The following is a 23970-nucleotide window of genomic DNA, read 5'->3' as shown; positions in this document are numbered from 1 at the left end:
CATTGTTCTGCTGTCATTGGGCTTGCTCCCTGCCTGGTCGGAGCTATTGATCGTGGCATTATAGCATGCTTCTGCTGAGTCATCAGAGAAGAGCTGGGCTGATGCGCTCATGTTTTTTTTTCTTCCCAAACCAGCGGCCTCCTTTACCGTTACTCAGACCACAACAAGGCGTGTGACTCACTGGACAACTTGTTGGGCAGTGGTGCTTGGCCATGGAACAATAGACTGATTTTATTGGTTTGTTTATGACATTAGCAAGCATTTTAGATTGTGTTAAAGGCCTCTTAGTGACTCAACGACTGTCACAGTGGCTGTGGGATGAGTAGAGATCACTTGTGTATCTTAATGTCTAAAAAATAGTTCAAAGGGTGACGCATCTGAAATCCTGAAAACACTTAACGTAATCAAATAACTCAACAACGAAAAACAAGACCTGTACATTGATTGGCCACCGTTTCCATTAGAAAGATAATCTACATACTGTACATCAGAACAACTGCACAGAAACACAAGAGGGCTGGTCCCTTTACTAACAGGGTTAAGCGAGAGGGATGAATTTCAGTAATTTTGAGCCATCATTGCTTTTTGATGATGAAGCAGTTGGTCGTTTTCACAAATGCATTCAACTTTACCTCAATTATTTGCAACATTATACAATCCAAAATATAGAATCTATCTTACACATTATTCTGTGAATAAATCGATGTTAACAAACTGAAGTGTTATAGCTGCAATACGGGATTTTTATTCAATTTATGTGATTTTATTTAATTTATGTGATATCTAATTCATTTCAATTAAGACTTTTTCTCTTAATAAAAGCAGATCTCGTAGAGTAAAGAGATAAAATATCAGAAGCACAAATAATTCTCACTATCTTTCTATTATGTTTCACTAAAGATGGTGCGCTATTATTATTATTTTTTATTGTAATAAAGGCTTTATGAGAAACATATTATAAAGCATTACCATAAGAGGTATACACTATGGGATTCACGATGACTAAAACTTTCTAGACAATCCAGTAGGGATAAAAAGATGTGTGATGCACATGCAGTATTTATAAGTTCTTTCTTTTTTGTGATTAAACTGAACTCAACTGGCTTATGCACTGTGTCTGGATACTGCTGAGCCATGTTCAGTTCATGACAAAATTGCAATGGACATTTCCCTATATTGAACAAAAAGGAATAACAAAAAAGTTCAAAGAGAAAAATATAAATACGGTATATACTGTACACTGTAAGGCAAAAGGCACCATGGCAGGTAGTGTGAGGTTTTTGATGATATTCAGAGCGAGAGCTGGTGAGCAGAATATCTATATGCACATGTAAATGTGCGGAGTCCCATGCAGCCTGTGGCCGCGCCATGCTCCAATGGCGGTGGGCGCACTGGAGCAGGGCATGCCTGGTTCATTAGCGAAGGACATTGATGAAATAGGTCATTGTAATTCAGTATATGCCAAAGGACAGAGGAATGCTGAAGTCGTGTAAAATAAATATAAGCCTCTTAAAGGGGAAGGACCGACAACTTGTCAAAAGGTGTGGCTGCATGATCCAGTGTGGTTTGAATCTGTAGGCAAAAGATGGTGAAATTGGGGGTGAGAGTATATGGATGAGCTGAATTTTATAAATAGGCCAGTCTCTCCGTTTTCCTCAGTTTTCTCACCCTGTCACACTCTCACACATTTACACACACCCTGACACTGAGCACTATACAGACAGCATCACAGGATCACAGCGAGACAGCTGGGTAATTGGGTTGATCAGATACATTGTTTTGTACATTGTCTTGTGAATTATGCTGTATATTTGAGCAAACCTCTGCCTCAGTGAAACAAAGCAGGAATTTAATCTGTGGTTCAAATCACCTCATCCCCTTAGATCACTGCATGACGAGAGGGTATTGCAATGCTGCCTTCTTGGCTGTGCATCCTCCATCTGCCTAATACAGGGTACTGACAGCACTAATATCGTCCCTGCGGGCTTTACCATCCATCTTATGTAAGATGCGCACAGCTCGGGTATATTAAACTACTCACTGTAACCTGAAACCTGAACAGCGCACCACTCCTGGAACACTTCAGAGATGTATACAGCAGATCTGGCCCAACTTTGTGGCAATACGTTTACTTTTCTCTTAGGCTTGTGTTTCCCTCAGGCTTTATTCAGAAGGGAAGACTAATTGTGAGGAGGTGGACCCTGTCAGGGGCTCAGAGTGGCCTTTGATGTGGGACTGAGGGAAAACTGATTTCAGTCCCTCTGTGATGGTGCCGAGGACTGTAGTTTAACTTCATGTTGGATGCTGACAGACTCAAAGATTTGATATTCAAAAGTGAAATGCAGAACAACATAAACAGTGAACAGTAGTGTTGCTATACTGTAACTGTATGTATGACCTGATGGCAGTCAGGAAATTAAATTAAAGAATCTGAAATGCTACAACAGTTTTACCATAACACCTTTAATCCTGGCACATACGTCTCAGGATGCAAGAGGAGAATTGTCCTTGAATTTCCCCTTGGGGATCAATAAAGTATCTATCTATCTATATCTATTAATTGAGCACTCTAATATATTTGCCCATAAATGTGGGTACTTTGTGCTATTTCTGATGCTATCGCAGAGTGGATCTTGTGGTTCTCAGAAGCTTGGCACATTAGTGGCCATTAGCAGCCCGAGTGGCAATAAAACTGATCAAGCACAGCAGATAAGATCAAGGTTGGTGGCATCAGTGACGACAGCAAAACAACAGAGTGGGGCACATCCCTCCCCTCCCCGTCGGTTCCCCAACGCAAGGAGATGCACCAGAGCTTCCCGAAGCCGACACAGAATATGTCAGATAAGTAGGCCCATCGTTCGCCTCCACCGCCACAGAATATGGAACAGATAAGCATTTTTAAAAAGAGCCTCTTTCATCATTCTTTTTGAAAGTCTCCGCCAAGCGGAATCAAAGACTGGTTTCAAGGGAGTGTTCTGGGGTTTGGCTAATCAGTACATTGTGCGGAGGTCCTGCTGTGCCACTGCTTAAAACCCCCCTCATTAATTAATACCTTGCCTCTCACCCTGGAGGGACAGAACCGCCCCCCCCCACCCCCAAAACTAGAGGACGACATCCATGATGGAAACTCCTGAAGCGGGCAGAGTGGGCTTCTCTTGGATATTTTTAGCATTGTTTTGGGGGGGGGGGGGGGGGTACCAAGTTCTCCCAGCAGGGATTGGGTTGTATTATTCAGGCCTAGTTGAAATTACTTTTTAAAGTTTGTTTTTTAGCGGAAGAAATTCAACTTTTTAGAGCAGGCTGTAATTATTTGGGGGATTCTCAAGTTTAAAATGTGCCATGTCAGATTTTGTGCCACTTTTGCTGGACTGGGGTATTGTGTGCGGGCAATGGAGTAGGATCATTTCCATAATTTTCCATCTAAACTAATTGTTGACGAAGCAAGTCTTGTTGGGAGTTTACAAAGTACCAGCACAAACATGTCAGACACATGCATAAGAATTATGAAATAAAGTGATCAACAATTGACAATGTACAGAACAAAATAAGGTTTTATTCTTTTTTTCTTGAACATTAGTTCCAGAGATTTCTTTAAAAAACAAGATTAATATCTATAACATATACACAAACAAAGTAGAATGTGCAGATTAAAAATAGTTTTGTCTCTCTTTTTTCCAGTAAATATAATGTATTTGGACAGTTCATAAACAAACAAAACAAATCAGACGAAAAGGGACTTCTCCTTCTCTCTAAATAAAACCCCAGAGAGCACCACTCATCTGGGTTAAGAAAGGAGAAGCCTAACAGATCGTAACGACTCGCAACAGAGTCTTGGGGTTGAAATGCAGACTCTCAAAGGAATCTGCATTCCACATGTCAAGAGATATCCCACATACATTTGCACATACATATATAGCAAGTTTTTTTTTTTTTCCAACACGTTGCGATTTACCAGGTCGTACGAGAATACTCCCACGTGACGTATTAAATAGTAAAGCAAGTCAAAGAGGAAAAGGAACGGAATCACAACTTACAGCAACCTGTCATCGTAGATACATCATTTTCAGTAACTTTGTAAGTATATTAAAACGAAGCATAAAACCTTCAACAGTTTTGAGCCCAAATGATTTGATGGGTGCTGAGAGTAAGTTGTTGATATATTTCTATGACAACCTAAAGGGCATGACGACTGAGACAAGCACTAATGCAGACATCAGCTAATAAGGGGTGCAAAAAAAAAAAAAAGGTTCTTCAAAAAGACCATCAAAAAGGGTAAATGCCCCCTCTCCATGCCCAAGAAACAAAGGACAGAAGGAAACCAAACGTTTTGCTGGTATTGAGATACAACTTGCATAAGGGTGGTGTGAGTACATAGCATGAGCCGTGTCGGATGATTGCTGTTTGTAGAGCTGAAATCATTTTCAATGGCTTTTTCATATCCTGGCCCTTAGTTTGCATAACATACACGGATAGGGAACCAAACACATCCTGGTCACTCCTAACAATAAGGGATGAATCTATCAAAAACAGCACACCACTATTGAGCAGTAACAGATATTCTTTAGCATATAAAGCTGGGAAAGCAATGGGCCATAATATTTCACATTACTGTGAACAATTTTCATATAAGTGTTACATGCCAAAATATTCATCTGATGCTCAATATTAAGGCTTTGGCTTATTCTCCGTATTTTGTTTCTTCTAAATGGTCACTATAACAGTCTATGGAGAGATTCTCACTCAGTTGACTTTGCAGAGAGGGAAAGCTGGTTGAGGCCACGCGCCAAGATAAAGCATAACCTTTTTCGTCTGAAAGGTTGAGCTCAACCATGCTCGTCGTCATCTTCAAACGATTTAGAAAACTACTCTGTCTATCAAAATACTCTTTCATCTGAAAATACAAAGCAACATAGACCTGAACATTCACATTGCCATGCTGCCACAAGAACTGTGTTAATCTATACTGCATATTAACCCAGAAACATGTTTGTTTACGCCCACTGTTTTTGTACACACATGAAAGCTCACATACATATCTGGTTGTGCCACCTCATTGGACAACCCCAGCCCAGCCCCCATCTTGCCCCCAATTCAGGGCCATGTGGTCAACTCAAACGCTGGTTGTAGGTCAGAGAAGGCAAACACAACATCATGCTAAGGAACTGCAGAGAGAGAGCAAGAGAGAGAGAGAGAGAGAAAGAGAGAGGGGGAGAGAGAGAGCTTACAGTCAGGCCAAGCGGTATTTAAAATGCATTTAACCCCCCATTACAAGGCTTAGGACACGCAGAATTAGAATAAGCAAGTCTGAAACACAGAAACAGTCAATATATCCTCTTAGCATGAAATGCGCTCATCTCCGCATGTAAGTACACATCGTGAAAGAGAATATTTTTTCTTTTTTTTTCAACTTTGAAAACAAACAAAAGCGTGTTCCAAAAGTGCCAAATACAAGCGCCACAGTGCATGGGCAGGTGTGTTTTTGTACGTGTGCTTTCTAAAATGACCCATAACTAAGAATAACAGAAATCACAGTGAGCCACTTCATATTGCAGGCGGTGTTATTGTTTGCCTGGTTAATAAGTAAAGGATGAGCGATGTGCCCTACTTGTGAAAATCCACCGGGCTGACTCAACAAGCTCACCACGCTGTGTAAAATGGCTTCATTTTCGTAACGATCTGCTGATTTTCATGGCAAAAACAAACCACTTCATGACAACAATGTCAACAACCGGTGACAGACAGTCAGTCCACACTGAGATTTCTACTTTCAAACTCACCTCCCTCTGAAAAAAGACATGCTGACTACAAGCAAATGTACTTTAACGGTAGAACAAGGGTAAGGAGAAATGATATCTAAACATATTTCATTAATCATGGGGTTAAAGGATTAAAACATAAAAAAAGACAAACATAACAATTGCAATAACTGTCTGAGAGGTGAGAGCTGCTTATATTTTCTGTAAAAAATAATCTTTCCACTGCTGAGCACTACAAAAGCAGGCTTTACATTTCATTTGTTGTACGTGTACTCAAAATACCCCATGTGACCCATAAATTAAAAGTAACTTGTATAACAACAATATGTTGAAACATGTCGTCTCAAACTTACAACATCTGGATTTACAATACAACCTGAACGTCAGAGAGCTGCGTAGACTGGGAACATGAGAATGAAGTGCTACTGTACTTCTGCTTTCTCTATGCCATTCAATTTTCAGACACATATCACAACTTTAACTGCAAGATCAACTCAACTTCGTAGTGAACGGGTCAGTGGTGGTGCCCTGGGAATGTTACAACAGAGAGAAACGATTAAGATACTGTACATTCATTCAGTTAAATCTGTTTGGCTTCAACTCGGGTGAAAGTTTGGTGTGAATAATGCTTTAAAAAAAAAAAAAAAAGCCTCAGCAAACAGTCAGCACAGGGACCAAGGAATGGATAAACATTAGAGACCTTCACACATTGGCTTGGATGACCAGTTGACCAATCAGCTGGCCACAGAGGAAATCACTACATGGCATAAAGTTAGCTTCCACTTTTAACAGTTAATTCTTTCAAGGGCTCTTTCTCTCTCTCTCTATTTCTCTCTCTCTTTGGATGACTGTGCACAAGTGTTTCAAGGCCGAGCTGCAACAGGTGCATTAAGAAATGCGAACAGTCAAAGAGACATGGAGCATAGCGCCATATTTTACATGCAGAGAAATATAAAACAACAATTTCATCGGCACATCTCAGCATCTTAATACCTCGTCCTCTTAAGTGTACTCAACTGGCGAGATGTTTAGATAACATCTGTACAAGCAAGCTAATGGGATATTCTGCTGTGAATGGAGAGCTGGGTGGGGGCGTCTGAATGTGCTTGGACTGGATCGTTCCATTACAATTCCTCAGATATGATTGTTGAAAGGACACAGCATTCTTGCTGCCTGACACGTTAAGTACAAGACTGTGTGTGCACTCTCCGAAAGTGCTTAATACAATCTGACAGAGATTCCTGTACTACAGATAAAAAACAACAACAAGAACAACAACAACAAAAAAACATACATTCTTGACAAAGAGCTTGAGACACACTCGTTTTTGGGCCAAACCCCGGCAAAATCGTTCACTTCCTACTGACAGACACCAAATCCGCAAAAGCGCTGACACATTTTGGGAAGGCTGCTTGGTGGGATGTTGGACTGTGTTGTTAAAGACCGGATTGCTTACAAGCATTTCAATCAGACTCTGCATTAAGGAGCATAAGAGGCTTTTCAGTCAAACAGCACCAGAGAACAAGCTGCTGGACCCACAATCAGTTTGTTACGCATCTCTGAGTTGGGGGGGGGGGGGGGGTTGCAGCCATGGATCATTTTACCTCCTTTTTTCTAACATGTTGAGATGACACTTGTTTCATAAGCCAAGCGTTTTTCATTTGGAATAAATATGCTTGGCTTCGTTCACAGATTCAAATCTGAGGAAATCTCTCATATGTGGTGCTTCATCATGACACTAAAAACCAACTGCTTTTCATACGGGGCTGGGAAAATGTCCAAGACAAAAATTACAGCAGTCGCGTCCTCAAACGATGGATTCCCCCTCTTCTGCTAAATTACACTAAGTGTTACACCACCAGAAGAACTTACATTCATTACAGTCACTCTTCTCCAGACTTTTGAAATGAATGCAGATTATGATTCATGTGGTGTTATTCTAGGTCTTGCAGCCCTTCCACAAAACAGACAAACACTGCAGCACTACGAAAGATGCTTTCAATTTGTATACAAACAGCTTATGCTATTTCTTTGGTTGCCTGTGATGTTTTTTTTGTTCATTCATTCATACAATTCATACAATTACAAAAGGTTTCTTGTGACACTGCAGAGACCTTGTTCCACTGAGGAGGCTGCCTTTGTAAGGGATGCTTTGCAACATCAGAGAAGCACAAGAAAGCAGTCAGACAATTTTTTCTTTCCTTCCCGAAACATGGAATGGCTTCAGTATGTAGAACAAAAGAGCCGTTTTAAAATGGTGGAATGCAAATCTGATGGACTCTCCTGTCTCACTAGACAAAGTTAGTTCATTCCATTTGTCAAAAAAAAATGAGAGAAGAGAATCTCTTGAATGTGACCACGCATCATCGAATGTGTCCATGTTTCATGCAGAGCTCTAGAAAGGAAAACTCCAAAAGGATGGCTGTGAAAATTCCACCGGAAAAGTGCCAGCTGATTTAGAAAATAGATTCTTCTATCAATGGAAAATATACAGAGGGTCACAAAAGTTCTCTTGTCGTCTTCCTCTCCTTTTGCAGACCAAGTGCATCAAACATTAGAAATGTTTCTCCCTTCAAGTCATCCAGCCGAACAGCACACATAACCACATTCATGTCACTTGTGTTGTGGATCTGATGGTGAATTTGAAATTGAAACATTTGACTGAAAGAGAGATGGACTGTCATCACTTGGTCAAAAAAATCTTCTTTTTTTTTTGCTCAGTCCAAAGTACAAATGAGCTCAATCATGGCGCCATTGCACTGAAAAAGTGCTCAGTGTTCACTACTAAAATGTTCACGACTAAACAGAGAGGGGAAAAAGAGAGAGAGAGATGCACCAAAATGTCTACTTTGCTGAAATCAGACAAAAATAAATAATGAAAAAAGAAACGCACAAACACATTCTTAGAAAAATAAAAAGACTGAGTTAGAACTTTCTACGACGCAAGAGAAGTTACAGATGCCATCTCTGGGCCACCTGGCAGCCAAGGCATGTAGACAAGCCAATCAGGTGATTTGGGGCCACACTGGAACATGCAGTTCTGTGCCGTCATTGGCTTGACGATTCAGATATCCCCGCCCACTGGCCACACTGGGATCTCTGAGTGGAGTGTGTGTCAGTCAGTCATCTGTCCTTAGCCTCTCGTTGGCTAGGCTGTGGGAAACTACAGAACGTAGGAGCAGGTGCTGGAGTCAGGCAGGTGCTCAGGGCTTCTGAGGTCCAGGCGACAACACGACGGGAGTGGAGAGGCCGTCCACACTCAAGGCCGGGATGTGGATCTGACTGCTGCCGTTGGTGGGGAACTGAAAGCGTAAAAACAGAGATGCAAATTAAAACAGCTGAAACCACCTTGTCCACGCCACACTACATTACAACAGAGAGGGTTAAAGCGGAGCGAGAGGCGCAAACATTCGATCATTTCCGCGTTCTGTCTTCGCAAAGGGGAGGGGGGCTAAATCCCCCTTTAAGCAGACCTGTTAACAATCGAACTGAACTGCTTGCCAATCTGACAGGAATCAATATCCCACTATGACGTCTTTGCGACACGCCTCTTTAAGCAGACAGAAACTGTTCGAATTTTTCTTCCATAGAGATGCATTATGTTGCTCTATCTTGTCAGTAATTAAGGATCTTTGATTACACTACACCCGGGTCCACACACCACACTACACTACACCGGGTCCGCAAGTCGAGCGCTCCATTGCATAGCGAAGTAGTAATAGTTTTAGAGGAAAGGGCTTTTTCTTTCGAACGTACACACGGCGATCACGTCTGGTAATCAGGGGATTCATCAGGTCCCTTTCCACAGGTGTGTAAAATGTAGCACGTTGATTATGAATGCAGACTACATGGTGCTTGATCAACCCACCTGTAGAAAGAAACCTGATGAAATCCATGAATAGCCTGTTCAATTGATTACAGTGGAAGTTAGTTGTTGCAGTAGACGGAGCGCTTTGGTTACATGCTCGGTGTAGCCTCCCTGTTTCACTTCAACTTTAACTGAAGGTGGTCGAGAGTGGAGTGGGGGAGAATAGCAGGACAACTCGTACAGTAGGAAGACTGCACATGGGTAGTGTAAAGGGACTTCTGAGCTGATTTATCAGTTATCAGATTTATCAATATATTTTTCATCAAATATATTTGAAAAATGTTTCATTAATCAACCAACTCGGGCATAACAGGAAAAAAACAAGTCAGAGTAACTATCAATTCCATGTACAACTATTCACCATGAGATATATAGTAATTCATATATACAGTATGGCAATTGCCAATTCTTGACATCTCTATCAAAACTACACTGGATTACGCTAGTTCTGAACTGATTACATTTACTTTTTCATTCTGCAATGTGGTTTGTTACTTTGTTGCTTCAAAATGTTATAACCAAGTGACAGATTATTGTTAATGAGGATAGAAATGAACTGTGCAAGACAAGTTTTTTGAGAAAAACTAAATCACCTAACAAAATTGCACAGTACAACACTGTGTATACAGACCACCAACAAGGTGAGTCTTTCCGCAGTTCAAAAACACTACAGTACTTAGACCTGCCAGAAGAGGGAGACAAAGGGACAGACTGCAGACTGAACTACAGCATCCCTGCCTGAAGTCTTCTGTGTTACTCTGACACACAACCGCCAAGCTACAATGGCAGCTCTCTGTCTCCCTCTTCCTCTCTCTCTCTCCCCATCTCTCTCTCTCTCTGTCACTTTCTCCCTCTTTCTCTCTCTCTCTCCCCTGCAGTCAGATGAAGGTGTGAGGAGGGACAGATGGCGCAGTGCAGGGCGGTGTTGGGAGACAGCAGAGGCAGGAAACAGGAAGCCATACCTGGAAGGAGAGCTTGGCAGGGCTCCGAGGGGCGATGGGACTGAGCGTGCTCCAGAAGTGGATGGTGGAGGGGAGCGGGCTGGGAGTCAGCAACACCGGAGTCTGGGAGAGCAACACGGGAGAGAAATGTCTAAACATGGCTGCTTATGGTGCACTCTTAAAACAAATGTGTTGGAAACAAGCACCAACTGTCGTGTCCCTATGTGGACACAGAGATGTGTACAAAACAACACAAGTTGTGCTACCTTCAACACATATTGTGTAACAAATAACAAAAGTAATGTGTTGGAAACAACACAAACGGTCTTGTCCCTATATGGACACAGAGATGTGTAGTAGTATTCAACACATTTATATGAAGAGAGTGAAATAGTATAGCAGCTCAAGGTTTCAACAGGTTGAAAATACACACAAGATGTATACACTACTCTACCCTACTCACAGCTAAGTACAACTTGACTCAAATTAACGCTATGTGACCCTATTCTCATTATGAGTCAGCCGTGTTTACAATGCTGAGGATCAGTCAAGAGACTCTTCAGCTGAAGCCTTCCTGTAAACTGCTCCTTTGCTGGCTAAGAGGCTTCGCAGAACAGAATGAACGTATAGACTAAATGCGCAGATTTGAGTTGACTTCTCTGAGCTTGTGTCACATCAGTGTGATGTGCTGCTACTGACTGACAGCTGGTCTTGTCCGCCGAGCTGAGTTAAGGGTACTAAGCGGAGGCCTCTTCCACTCACCAGGGCGTGGGAGGTGATAACTGTAGGCGTTAGTGTGTTGGTGGCACTTCCAGGGGCCAGGAGGCTGTTGACCGCCGCGTTGACTTTGTCCAGGGAGAGGCCAGGCGGTAAGATGGAAGGGGACGAAGGTAGCTCCAGGCCCCGCGGCTTCTTGGCCTTGGGCGGGTGCACTTCCTGAGCGGAGGTGGACACCGGAACAGACAGGGAGGGGGCTGGGGAGCCCTCTGTGGAAAAACAAACATCATTCAGGCCATCGATCAGTTCAGTCTGACGGCTTGGCACAGACAACAAAAGCCCACGTGGCACCAGCACCTGCACATCAAGCTGCCTGATAGATGTGTTTTTAAGCAAAGAATTGTGAGACCAAATAGCCAAATCCCTAAATCCCTGACAGATTCCTTGCTCGTCTCCTTAACATATCAAGAGCTGAGAACCAAAGGGGCGTAAGTGACATTTTGGTCAAAATTGAGTTATATATATCACCTGAAAGCTCTTGATGAGCTCTCTTAGCTGACACAATTATAGAAGTAAAATATTTATAAATAGTCATTGAACAAAAACCAAAGGTTTGTGAACATATAGAAGCAGTTAGATTTGTTTTGGCTCTCCTGTAAAAGTTGGAGAAATGTCACTTTGGTCACGAGGGACTGTGCTGCGACTGACCTGCCAGCTCGACCTTGATCTCCGTTTCTCCGTCGCCCTCCTTCTGCCTCTCGGGCTGACCTGCCGGCTCCACGCACGGAGAGGGGACGTCCACAGGGGTGGGGGCCTCGGCGTCCCGGGGGATGGACACTGCCTCTACAGCCTAAGGGGTGTAAACAAGACGACAAACTATGAAACAACAAAATAAATAAAACAACACGAGCGACCTACGAGTCGAGTGAGTTTGGTTTTCGGAGAGGGAGGTTGGCGGGGTGGAACAACCTCAGGCGTCTGGCAAACAGAATAATATGCGTTTTACTGTGTTCAAACACTACGTGAAAAATAGGACGAGCACAGGCTTGTGTTCCATGTGAACGGGTAAGAACACCAACTCCGCCTATGTGAACAGCATGGTGCCACATCCCAGGGGCAGAATTTAAGGATAATTCATTATGCTGTCATGTAGAATGCCTTGAGTTTATTATGGAACTTAATGCCAGTGTATACCACGCACTAAAACACAACCCATACAGTGATGAAAGCTAACGACAGCATGGGCGCTACACATGAAAGAGGCATGGACAGTCATGTGGCCATATGCCTTACAGCTAACAGACCTTTGGGAGTGGTCCAACCCCGGCTAGCCTAGCTCCAGTGCATATGGCACACGGCTACAAATGGACTTGGTGCTTTTAAGAGAAGCAGCTGCTAAACCTCACCTCCATTTGATCTGGATAATTTCAATGTGATGTAGGTAGCACATTGTGTTGTCTACTGAAGCTTGTAGGTGACACTTGTATGTGACAGCAGCACAGTGCAGATAGATTGTTGACAGGGAAAAAAGAACAGAGCCTGAAAGTTTATACAGCAGTCCAAGATGAATCCTACCTCCACTGTCTTCGGATCGAGGACTATCTCCAGGATGTCATCATCCGAGGACGGGCTAGGCTCCTTAGAGGTGGCACTCACTGTTGGGGGTTTGATGACCACATACACCTGGGGTGCCTGGGATGCCTGACTGACCACACACTCCCCAGCTCCGACAGGGGCGCCAACAGGCGTCAGGGAGATGAGGGAGCCCTGGTCCGAAATACTCGTCACGAAGATGTGCGGCGAGTCGCCCACGGTTTGGGTCTGCTGTGTGTGAGCATTCTGTGTGGAAAATGGGGGGTGGGAGGGGGGGGGGGGTGGGGGTTAGTTGGCAGACAAGACTTAAAACAAGTTAGAGCTGCATTCTTTTCTCTTTCCTGCACGTCGTCTGTGTTTGTACATGCTTGGCATGAATGCAATGTACACTTTGATTGGTCCATGAGCATCAGTCCAGGATTTAAAACGTTTCATTAACTCCAAATCCATTTTCTTTACTTCTCCATTGTGTGTGTGTGTGTGTGTGTGTGTGTGTAAAGGTGAGAGGGAGACTGACCGTGCTGCCCGTGGTGGAGCCGGACGGCGTTTGCGGGCTCAGGGCGGGCGTGGCGCAGGGTGAGGGCTGGGTGACGATCACCTGCAGGCCGCTCTCCACTCCGTTGCTGTGGGGGGGCAAGGAGCTCTGCTGGGCCTCAGGGGCACACAGACGCACCTGTCACACACACACACACACACACACACACGCCAAAAATCCCTCAGAACCCTGTGCGCATTCTATTTACATTTTCACTGTTTACATAGTCACTTGTCCTCAAATGACCTCTAATTATTCCACTATACAAAAAGAAAACACTCGTACTTTGCCTTCTATGCCAACAGATCGACTCTTTACCGCCAAGGTCTAGAACCACTTTAATGAATGGACTTGTGAACGGATATAGCCACATCAACCGGGCGGGTTAACAAAAACGCCACTGCCTCTCTTACTCTGGGCTGCCCATTCACCAACTTTTATTCTTTCAAAAGCATACACTTGGACTCGGCGGACTCTGAGTCACGTCAGATAAAAAACTGCATGCAAATGTGTGCGCTCCCCTGAGTAGCAGCGCTTGTTAGACATCTGAAAGAGTTATTTCAGGAGCAATCTTTATTCCGTTTGTTTAAAGCCATTCATTTATTTACTCAAAACACCATGTTTTTTCTCTATGCAAATGAAGACCAAAGACAGAGGCAACACTTCCTATTAACTGAATAAACAGACTCCATGATGGGAACACGATTCCGGAAGACAAGGACCCCCAAGGTGTGCAGGCAGCAACAGAACGAATGTTGCTATCTCATAGCAGGGTCATTAGGACACATCATTAAGGCCCCTCTCTTCCGACAGACACATTTGACTCCCCACATCGAATCATTTGCAGAAGGCAAAAACTATTTACATCTCTGCAGGACTCTGCATGGATGTTAACATAGTCAATGTCCTTTGAGGCTATCAAAACAAATACACATGCACCTGTGCACCATCTCATTATAACAATAATGTAAATAAAGAATAACGAATGTAATATACTGCATTAGACAACTGACTCATATACACTTTGTGTAATGGCCTGTTATGCATTTATGCTGCTATGAGTTTGGAACTACTATGAAATAACGCATTCATTATTTCCAGTGGCTGCAGTGGGACTACATTGTCAGCCAAGTAAATAACTGTGCCTGATTTAGAAAATCTAATACATATCAATATAAATCAAATATATACATTTAAAGAAAAACAATAATTCTGCTTGAGGTATATATACCCAGTGGCTGTGGGATCATGTCATGTTGCTACTGTTATGGTGAGAATGTTTGCTGTGAAGGACACTGCTGAGTACACTGATAAACATGGAAAAAACAACATAGTTCACTAAGCCTTCTCTGTTGCATAGTGTAACAAAGCAAGAGGGCAAATGAAGCCTAATTTGTTGCCATTGGGGGTGGATATGAAATGTTTTGTCAACCTACCCACTGTAGCTGGTGGACTCCAAAATCTACCAGCCATTCACCTTTAGAGATACAAAAGTCAACCATCATCTAACGGTCTACCATCAAAGCTGGATAGAACTCTAAATTGGACTGTCCTCCATACACAGTACCAACTAGAAAAGCACTCAGAGGGCGCAGACCTCCGCCTGTAGTGTTCTTCCTAGGTTGTCATACATTTGAACCTAAACTATTCAGACCGCCACCACGTGGCCATACCATGCCATTACACCACTAACCGAAAAACATAAACGGCTCCAGAATCCCGACGGTGTCACACATCACTCCCAAAATCTAATCATTTCTTCCTTGGGTAATTTCTGACATTCCCTGAAAATTTCATTGAAATCTATCCATTACTTTTTTAGTTATCTTGCTAACAAACAGACAGACAGGCAAACAGACAGACAAACAAACACCGGTCCCCGATGAAAACATAACCTCCGTTGACCGGAGGTAACAAAACCAAGGTCAACAGAACTGCATTCATTCATATGCCATAGTGTCTTGTCATAAAAGAGGCGCAACGCGCAACACTGAAAATCTGCAGCAGATAACCACAAACATTGCCTCCATTGTCATCAACAAAACCTTTCAGCTTTTCACTGCGGAGGGATTTACTGCTCCAGCAGCCACCTCAGATGCCCTGTAGCCACTACCGAAGCCCAAGTTAAGACACAGCCACAGCACCCACCACAGTGGGTGTAAACAGCTAGGAGTTTAGGTAAAATAGGTGCATGCACATCCCACCTCAATGGGGCCAGGTGCAGGACAGATGCAACGTTTCTTCAGACATGAAAGCATGATGCCTGAAGAAGACCCTGGTGGGTCGAAACGTTGCATCTGTTTTTAATAAACCTTGTCGGTTTTGAAGTCTCCAGTGTGCGGACATCTACTTCGTTTTATTTGTACACAGCTAGGACCCATACCACAACCAGGGTTCATGCATACAACTTTACATTCTTAGAAACGTATCGGGTTAACTACACACACCCTTCTACATCTTCTAGACGCACTTGGATGATAAAACAACCGGCTACAAATGTGCACTGCAGGATGATGTAGACTCTGTAATTGCGCGTCATCTCGGTGGACTGTTGTACTTCGCATTTATTGCCCGCATATAAGCCGCATTGTGTTTAAGCCGCAGGACAATGTTTTATGCAAGTTAAAAGAAACAAAACAAAGAAACAAAAACAATGTATAAGCCGCGGCTTATAGTCGGGAAATTACAGTATAGGGTTGTATATGCTGGAGTTTGTTGTATATAGTTTGGTTTCTTTTATATTGTGTGCTAGAGTGTATTTACTATTTTCATTTCTGTTACAACCATTGACCTTGGGGCAGTCATTGTGATGTTGCATTTTGCACATTTGAAAAGCTTTATTGTTTTTCCAATTAAAGTCGAATGGTTTCAGTCTTTTGTTTATTTTCACAACATATACACACACACACACACACATCACACTCAATAGTGCTGATAACATTCCAAGTGACCTGAGCAATCACAAAATTGGCATAAGCATTTAAAGCTATTGGCCAGTCTTTGTTTTCAGTGCATCTTAATGGTCACGGTGCATTAACATTTGCATAAGCATTTAGACTTACAGGGCAGTCTTTGCTTTCAGAGTTCTGTTAATGGTCAAGGTGCAAAAATATTTACATGAGCATTTTGAGCTATTAGACTGTCTTTGTTTCCAGTGTTTTGTTACAGATCAAGGTAGTTGGTGATCACTCTCCTGACTCCCCCTCATTACAGGCAGTGAGGTAGTTGTTGCTGGAAGCCTTCATCACACTGTATGGCTTCGTCACAGTGTTGATCCACGGCCTTTTCTTCTTCTTTAACTTTATTGGTAGTTGGCATAGCACCTTGGTGCACTATTGCAAGGACAAGCGAGCTTTACATTTTTTTTTTTTTTTTTATCCCACTCAGGAACCCGTTATCGGGCATCTAAAACTCCATAGTATGGTGGCAAGGGCAAAACGCAAAAAAAAAAACATTACTGTTTTGTCGTTCTCGTGTGGATGGGGCCTAAGCCAATCAATTCGTGTGATTTCTGGAGCATCCTATAATGATCCAACTATGTCCGTATGCGGCCTGGAGGAAAGATGAACATAGCGCTACACAAATTAGATTTTTTACTGAGGCGTTCCTCCACGGATTCTCTTTAGGCTATTTTCCCCCCATTTTAGTGCGCAGTGAATTAGTCAAGTGTAAATTATGCCACTTCAAAGGAGAACTATTTGCGAAATTCTATGTAAATCAACAGATCTCGTTAAGTTTATGTTTACTACTTTTAACAGTCAGTTAAAAAATGTAATTTGACCGGATCTGAATGTATAGTTGTGGAATGCTGCCTTTATCTATATTTACCCATCAGTGGCCGGTAAGTTGACCAAATTCACCCACCAGTGCACAAATTCACCCGCATTTGGCTAATTTCCATCCCTGGTTACCATGCCTGTGTAACAGGACTCTAGAAGAAAGTGGGACATAATCTAGCTGAACAGTGCAGTGTCTCACCTCACACAGAGCCACATCAGGTGTGTGCACAGCAGCAGGTCCGGCCTTGGGCAGGCACTCGGCCGTCAGGAGTGTGCCCTCAGTCTTGATGGGCTTGGGTTGTGTCTTCAGGGACTGGATGGTGAAGGTGGAGTAGAGGCCTGACTTCATGTAGTCGTTTCGAGAGCTGCGCTGGGCGAAGCTGGGCGAGGGCCTCTGGGGCTGGAGGCCCTTAGGGATGCCGGTGACCCCCGGCGATCCAGCCAGGGCATCCGCAGGTTTGGACTGCAGTATTGCCTCGGGGGCACTCTCTCTACCCCTTCCGGCGGCATCTTCTGGCCCTCGCACCCCCTCGGCCGAAGCGGGGTCTGGAGAGTTCACAAACTTGTAGACGAACTTCTGACCACTGACCTTCTTGATGATGTTCTGTGGTGGAAACGTTTGGAAAGAGGGAGAGGCAAGGAAGACAAAACTGATCAGTTCTGCTCACTGTCATATACCCTCAACCAAAGCGCTGATGCTCGCTTTGTCTTTCTTTCTGTCTCTCTCAGTCTCTCGCTCTCCCTCATACAAACACACACGGTTAATTTCATGCATCAATTTATGTTCACTCTGTAACAGATATATATTGTCATTTATAGCATATGAATATTTGAGCATTTCCCCACATACAGCACAAGAGACTGAAGACAATGTATGTATAACTTAAGGGTGCAGAGAGACTACTTTGAACTGAACTACCAGAAGAATATAAATAAACGCCTTCAAAATATAAATCATCCCTATTGAAGCAGACAAATACTCTGACAAATAAACAGTAATTTTCTTGACAGAATCAGAAGCATAGTCTGAACACGTTAATCACCTTGAAAGCCATGGGGATAGCATATAATTGCTATGTTCAAAAGGCACAGCATAGCAGCAACCCCCCACAGACACCAGTAGCATTTGCAGAACAAAACTGCCTGAAAAACGACTGAAGACAAAAGCTCGCCTAGTGATATGAATAACCATAGTGATAGGAATGTTATAAAGCAATAACAGCTATATAAATAATCCTCCTGAAGCACACATTATTGTAAGGAAGCTCACCTTCAAAAGTCTACAAATAAACTGTGCAGACAACAATTTTAAAGGACACTTTTTTATAGTTTTATATTGTGCTATTAAGGGCTGAAGGGAAACCTCAAAGTTGAAGATAAGTCTCAATCTAAAGGCTAAAAAACTCTCTCAGAGGGATTCGATAAATCAACCTTAATATAAGATCATTTTATATCTTCCACCCGCTTCTGTAATGAGCCAGGATAACTCGTAGTTCCAAATTGCACCTTTAATTTATTTATACATGAGCCTTGCTCAAAGTTGCCAAAACACACTTGCATTTCTGACTGTGATCTCCTGGTCCCATAGTGTGCGTTACCCAGGCTGGGTAGACTAGACGGCAAAACACACTTGCATTTCTGACTGTGATCTCCTGGTCCCATAGTGTGCGTTACCCAGGCTGGGTAGACTAGACGGCAAAACACACTTGTATTTCTGACTGTGATCTCCTGGTCCCATAGTGTGCGTTACCCAGGCTGGGTAGACTAGACGGCAAAACACACTTGTATTTCTGACTGTGATCTCCTGGTCCCATAGTGTGCGTTACCCAGGCTGGGTAGACTAGACAGCAAAACACACTTGTATTTCTGACTGTGATCTCCTGGTCCCATAGTGTGCGTTACCCAGGCTGGGTAGACTAGACGGCAAAACACACTTGTATTTCTGACTGTGATCTCCTGGTCCCATAGTGTGCGTTACCCAGGCTGGGTAGACTAGACGGCAAAACACACTTGTATTTCTGACTGTGATCTCCTGGTCCCATAGTGTGCGTTACCCAGGCTGGGTAGACTAGACGGCAAAACACACTTGTATTTCTGACTGTGATCTCCTGGTCCCATAGTGTGCGTTACCCAGGCTGGGTAGACTACTACACGGCAGGCAGCAGCAGAGTCTCACCTTGTCGTAGTAGTAGCGTAGGGCTCTGCTGAGCTTGTCGTAGTTCATGTTGGTCTTGTTCTTGCGGAGGCCCCACAGCCTTGCTACCTCCTCAGCGTCCAGCAGCTTGAACTCGCCGTCCCCGTTGGGCGTCCAGGAGATGAGGTGCTTGTGGCTGTGGTTCTCCAGCAAGTGCAGAAGGAACTGCCACAGGGTGATGGATGGATCCATAGCTGCTCAAAGAGAGAGAGAGAGCAAGAAAGAAAGAGACAGAGAAAGAGAGACAGAGAAAGAGAGAAGAGAAAAGAGAGACACATGAGAAAAGAGAAGGTGAGAGACAGAGAGAGGTGTTTCAATGTTATTTGACAAATTAATGCAAAGCTTTATTGTCCTTTATGCTTTAACAACACTGTATGTCAACGGTCGTGCTAAAAAAAGCAACTTTGAATTTGAATTTAAGAGAGACAGTGGGAATCCGAGAGGGGGAGGGAGTGAGAGGGAGATGGGTGAATGAGGGAACAATCCACCCTCTACACAGACATTTCCATATGATTCACCGCCTCCCAAATGACACTAGTGAATTAATGGGGGAGGAACAGACATTTCAATTTGTGGACACGAGACAACCAATGACAAACAGTCTGCTTTTGGCAGATGCAGTAAAGCGTCTGGCTCAGTTTATGACTACTATAGTGTGCATTTGTGTGACCTAATTAATCAACTTCGTTTCAGCAAACCAGATAAATGTATTCTTTACAAAGAAACTGGTACAAAACAAAATTCAAGGAAATGGATAGAGTGTAAACTTTGCTTGCCATGTATTTTGTCTTTAGAGACGGTCCATTGTCCAATCCATCCACAAAAAAAAATAATATTTTTAACATGTAGAACATTTATAAGGTTTGCTATTGATTTTGCTCTAAATTTGTGAGAGGGCGCAAAGCAAGAATGCTTAGTGCTTACTGCTGAATGGATTGGACCGGGTTTGTGTTATTCAGAGTTCAGTATTACAGTACACCCTCCATGCAGTTGGCATCATGTTACCCAGAGTGATTGGATGAGAGAGGCCCGCTGACAAAAGCGCTGCCAGAGACAAAGTGGAGGGGACGGGCATCACAAGTTAAGGAAGAACACGACGTGAATGCAAATTAATCTTATTACCATTTTTCCCCGTCCAATTACGCAACTCATATCAAATACCTAGGAAACTATCACCATGGTAGAAGTGTTAAAGCAACAGTCACCATGGAACAGGTTGACGTTTTTTTTTCTTCCATTTTCTGTGAAATTCGCTATTCAGGTGTTGCTAAGCGCATTAAATGGCAGCAATTATTGCATCTGTTGCTGCTATAAACTCAGGCAAATATCTCTACATTGGCAGTAGTGACAGACATGTGAACTGTCAAAGTCTGCTATAGACATTTATGACAAGAACATTGCAATTTAAGATGCATAGTTCTAATCACAAGCAAATGGAGACAATTGTAGTCTACGAAGACCAGTTCAGCTCACATCAGCCTCTCAAACTTCTCCTGCACTGGATCAATTGCAATGCACTTCAATTTGTGCGCTACGCATATTCACAACAAGTGTCTTCATATGTCAAGGGTGCTTTCTCTGTAGAGAGCCCTGTTGTTTTCCATGAGGAGAGCACTGATCCAGACCTGCTGTAGTGGTATCTATGGCTCCTTGTTTATCTTGGACAACACCACAGCACATTGGCACGGAGACTCATAAATCTTAATAGCAATGCAAACATAAACAATGAAGCGTGACAAACAGAGCATAAATCTGCTTTGAACCTGTCAGCCCCTATAGCATTTGCGCAATGACCTCCCCAAAGCCAATTATCTCAGTTCTTAAGAGGCCGAGGTGCAGATGATGTATTTCACCTGATATCAGCTTTAATTTACACCATGGAGACACCAAGAACAGAGAGGGGGTTGAGTAACCATGGTGGAGAGGAATGAAATAGTTGATAACATTCCTGAGAGAAAATGTGATAGTCCACCGAGGTAATTCCCTGATCAATACCACTGGTTTTGGGGACCTGTTTGTAGCTTCGCTGAGACACGACTTTCAGATGCAGATATTGCACAGATGAGGAACGCTGGCACAGAGACACTCATGCACCAGCTAAACAGCTAAAGTGGGGATCAATAGCCTACTCATTTTTGTTTGTTGACGCAGCCATGAAATACAAGCTTAATTTGCATATTTTGGTTTTGCAGTCAGCAGTTGTGGTGGGAGGGCATGTTAGAATTCATCCAGGAATTTTCACCGCTTGTGCAGAAGAAACAGGCTATTCAACACCTGAGTGAAGCAATCTTTGTCTGAACACAGCTGTCACCATCTGTAGCTTCAAAATCAGCAGCAACTCAATCAGACCAATGATAAGCTTTGAGCACTCAGCACAACTGTTTCAAAAACACACATTAATGTTTACCGACATTAATTAGACTATTTTTTCCACTGTAATCAGTAAATCCATTTGTGTGATTACAGCATTGAGTTGCTACGCTGTAAAAAAAATACTATTAAAACAAGTACATTTTTAGACGTTTTCCAGCTACTTGCTCAATCATCCTTTGGCCGAACTGCAGGACCATTCACATGTCTGATTCTTTTTTGTTTGTATCAGCCTCCCCAAGGCCTCCAACAGGTTGATATTCTGCACGCTCTCCAGCAGGACTGACTGGTAACATAGTAATATTTAGTTACCTAGTAGAAGAAACGTAAAAATGGCCACGCTTTCACTTGTAATGTATTTTAATAACAACAATTCATATCAACATCATCATGATGCATCATCGCTCCGTGAAGCCTTTATGTACGGTCTATCTGCTTACCATCTGGTAGGCTACGAGCTGTAATGGACGGTTGATTCAGCTATATGCGTTTAATGGGAGTATGAGTGTAATATGTCGAATACAGTCAAAACACTCCCGCCTGGTTATTTTATTAAGCAAAATGCTCATTGTGTTGTCCTCTACACCATGAGGTATAACTGAGCAAAAACAAACTAGCAAGGTAAAATAAGACTAGCTGGTGTTGGATGCTGATAAATAAAAATCAGTGCAGTTGAGTGTTGATTAGAGGCCTGCCAATTCATAAGATTCCGAGGAAACACATGTGAACTTACCACTGATCAGAGTGTTTGAGTCCATTTCTTCAGGGTGTCAATTAACAGCCATAAGTATTTTATCCAAGATGTCAAAAGTCGGTTTGCGTGCCGTCAAAGAGCAGAAGGTGAGACCAGCGAGTACAATTCTGTTTTGCAATTATGTAACACTGCACTGACAACACATGCATCTCTTCCTCCATGTTAGTTGACATTAACGTTAGCTTGTTATCGGTTGTACGCAGCTAGCGAGCAGCTAAAGGAGTACCGCTGGCCTTCACCTATGTGTTGCTAATGTCCGTCGACTTTTTATAGTTACTTAATATCTTTTCCGCGACACAGCAACTGTTCAAACACGTGTAACGTAACGCTAAGAAAGCTGTGCAGCTAACGGTAATGGTAGCATATGAGATTCCACCCTATTCTTTTTTAAACCAACTGTCAGCTAGCTCGCTAACTTAACTTACAGTTATTCCGCTGCTAGCTAGCACAGCAACTTAAAATGAACAGAAAACTAGCTGTTGAAAGCTCTCATGCACCGAACTCGTTGTAAACGAATACGTGCACCGTTGAACCTAAACGAAAGTCTGACTGTACTCATGTCCAAAGCGCCAAAAGTCCTCTCGTTTCCCTCCATGGTGGCTGTTCAGTGTTTCAAATTGTACTAAATACATTATATCATAGGTCGACGAAGCAAGACGCCCTTTGAAGTCACACAGAGACCCGACTTTAATCCTTTGCTTTGCTTTCCCTCGGCTTCCTGTTTCCATAAACGCCCGACTACTTTAGTGCGCGTTGTACGCTACACAGCCTGCTTGCCTGAACTCTCCCTGGTCGCGAGGACTCACAGCCAGCAACAAAACGTCATTCTGCTCATGACGTAAATTGCCTCTCTAGAAAAATGCATGAAGTGTGAAAATCCCACTGAAATTATACAACAAGTGATTTAAAGATTATCGTCGACTATTTATTATTATTATTATTATTATTATTATTATTATATTTGTAAATGAACATAAAACGAAGGAAGGTAGTCATATATGCAAATTTAGTTGTTCTGATGTTTTTTTCCCCTCAAGCATGGCTACTGTTTGTCTTGAATGGCAGCTCAGATGAGAGCATGTAGTCTTCCGCACTAAAATAGTTTCAAAACGCAACAAACAGTGCCTTTAGATAGTGTTGTTTTTGCCTACACACAAGATCATAGACATAGACTAACATTTGTAACATTTTTTTAACGTAGATTGTTTCGTCGATGATGTAGGCTAGCGCACATGGTTAAATTTGAGAGTAGGCTATTTTGTAGAAATGTGCGCCTCTACAGTGAAACAGCAATCTATTTCAGGAAGCGAGTCTTACATCCATGCCACAATTCAACATCTAGTTTCCATGGCAACTGTTACTAGTGTGATGGGATATCAGAGGGATGCTGAGGTGGAGATTAAGAAAAGTGCAGTCTCTTCTTACCTCCGGATACAACTGTGACCACTGACCAGCACAGAAAC

General features: G+C 42.9%; 1 protein-coding gene across 1 annotated transcript; it reads right to left on the bottom strand.

Moving 5' to 3' along the window:
• Positions 1-3539: 3539 nt before the first annotated feature.
• On the bottom strand, positions 3540-23261 carry elk1 (ETS transcription factor ELK1). Its single transcript, XM_062541414.1, has 9 exons — positions 22487-23261; positions 19366-19577; positions 17389-17793; positions 13393-13548; positions 12858-13121; positions 11991-12132; positions 11328-11551; positions 10587-10688; positions 3540-9058 (listed from the first exon to the last, which is right to left on the bottom strand). The coding sequence occupies exons 1-9, from the start codon at positions 22509-22511 to the stop codon at positions 8960-8962; spliced, it is 1629 nt and encodes a 542-aa protein (XP_062397398.1). The 5' UTR covers positions 22512-23261; the 3' UTR covers positions 3540-8959.
• Positions 23262-23970: the final 709 nt, after the last annotated feature.

The sequence above is a fragment of the Sardina pilchardus genome, chromosome 7 (assembly GCF_963854185.1).
Source record: "Sardina pilchardus chromosome 7, fSarPil1.1, whole genome shotgun sequence".
In the NCBI taxonomy this organism is placed as follows: Eukaryota; Metazoa; Chordata; class Actinopteri; order Clupeiformes; family Clupeidae; genus Sardina; species Sardina pilchardus.
Note: the sequence above shows the minus strand (reverse complement) of the source record. Positions and strands in the feature narration are given on the sequence as shown.

Bases quoted from the DNA above. Each gene is read 5' to 3' on its own strand.
- elk1 (XM_062541414.1), bottom strand. From the start codon at position 22,511: ATGGACTCAAACACTCTGATCAGTG. The intron at 19,578-22,486 runs GTAAGTTCACAT...CTCTTTGAGCAG, and splicing joins CTCAAACACTCTGATCAGTG to CTATGGATCCATCCATCACC. The intron at 17,794-19,365 runs GTGAGACTCTGC...TTTCCACCACAG, and splicing joins TACGCTACTACTACGACAAG to AACATCATCAAGAAGGTCAG.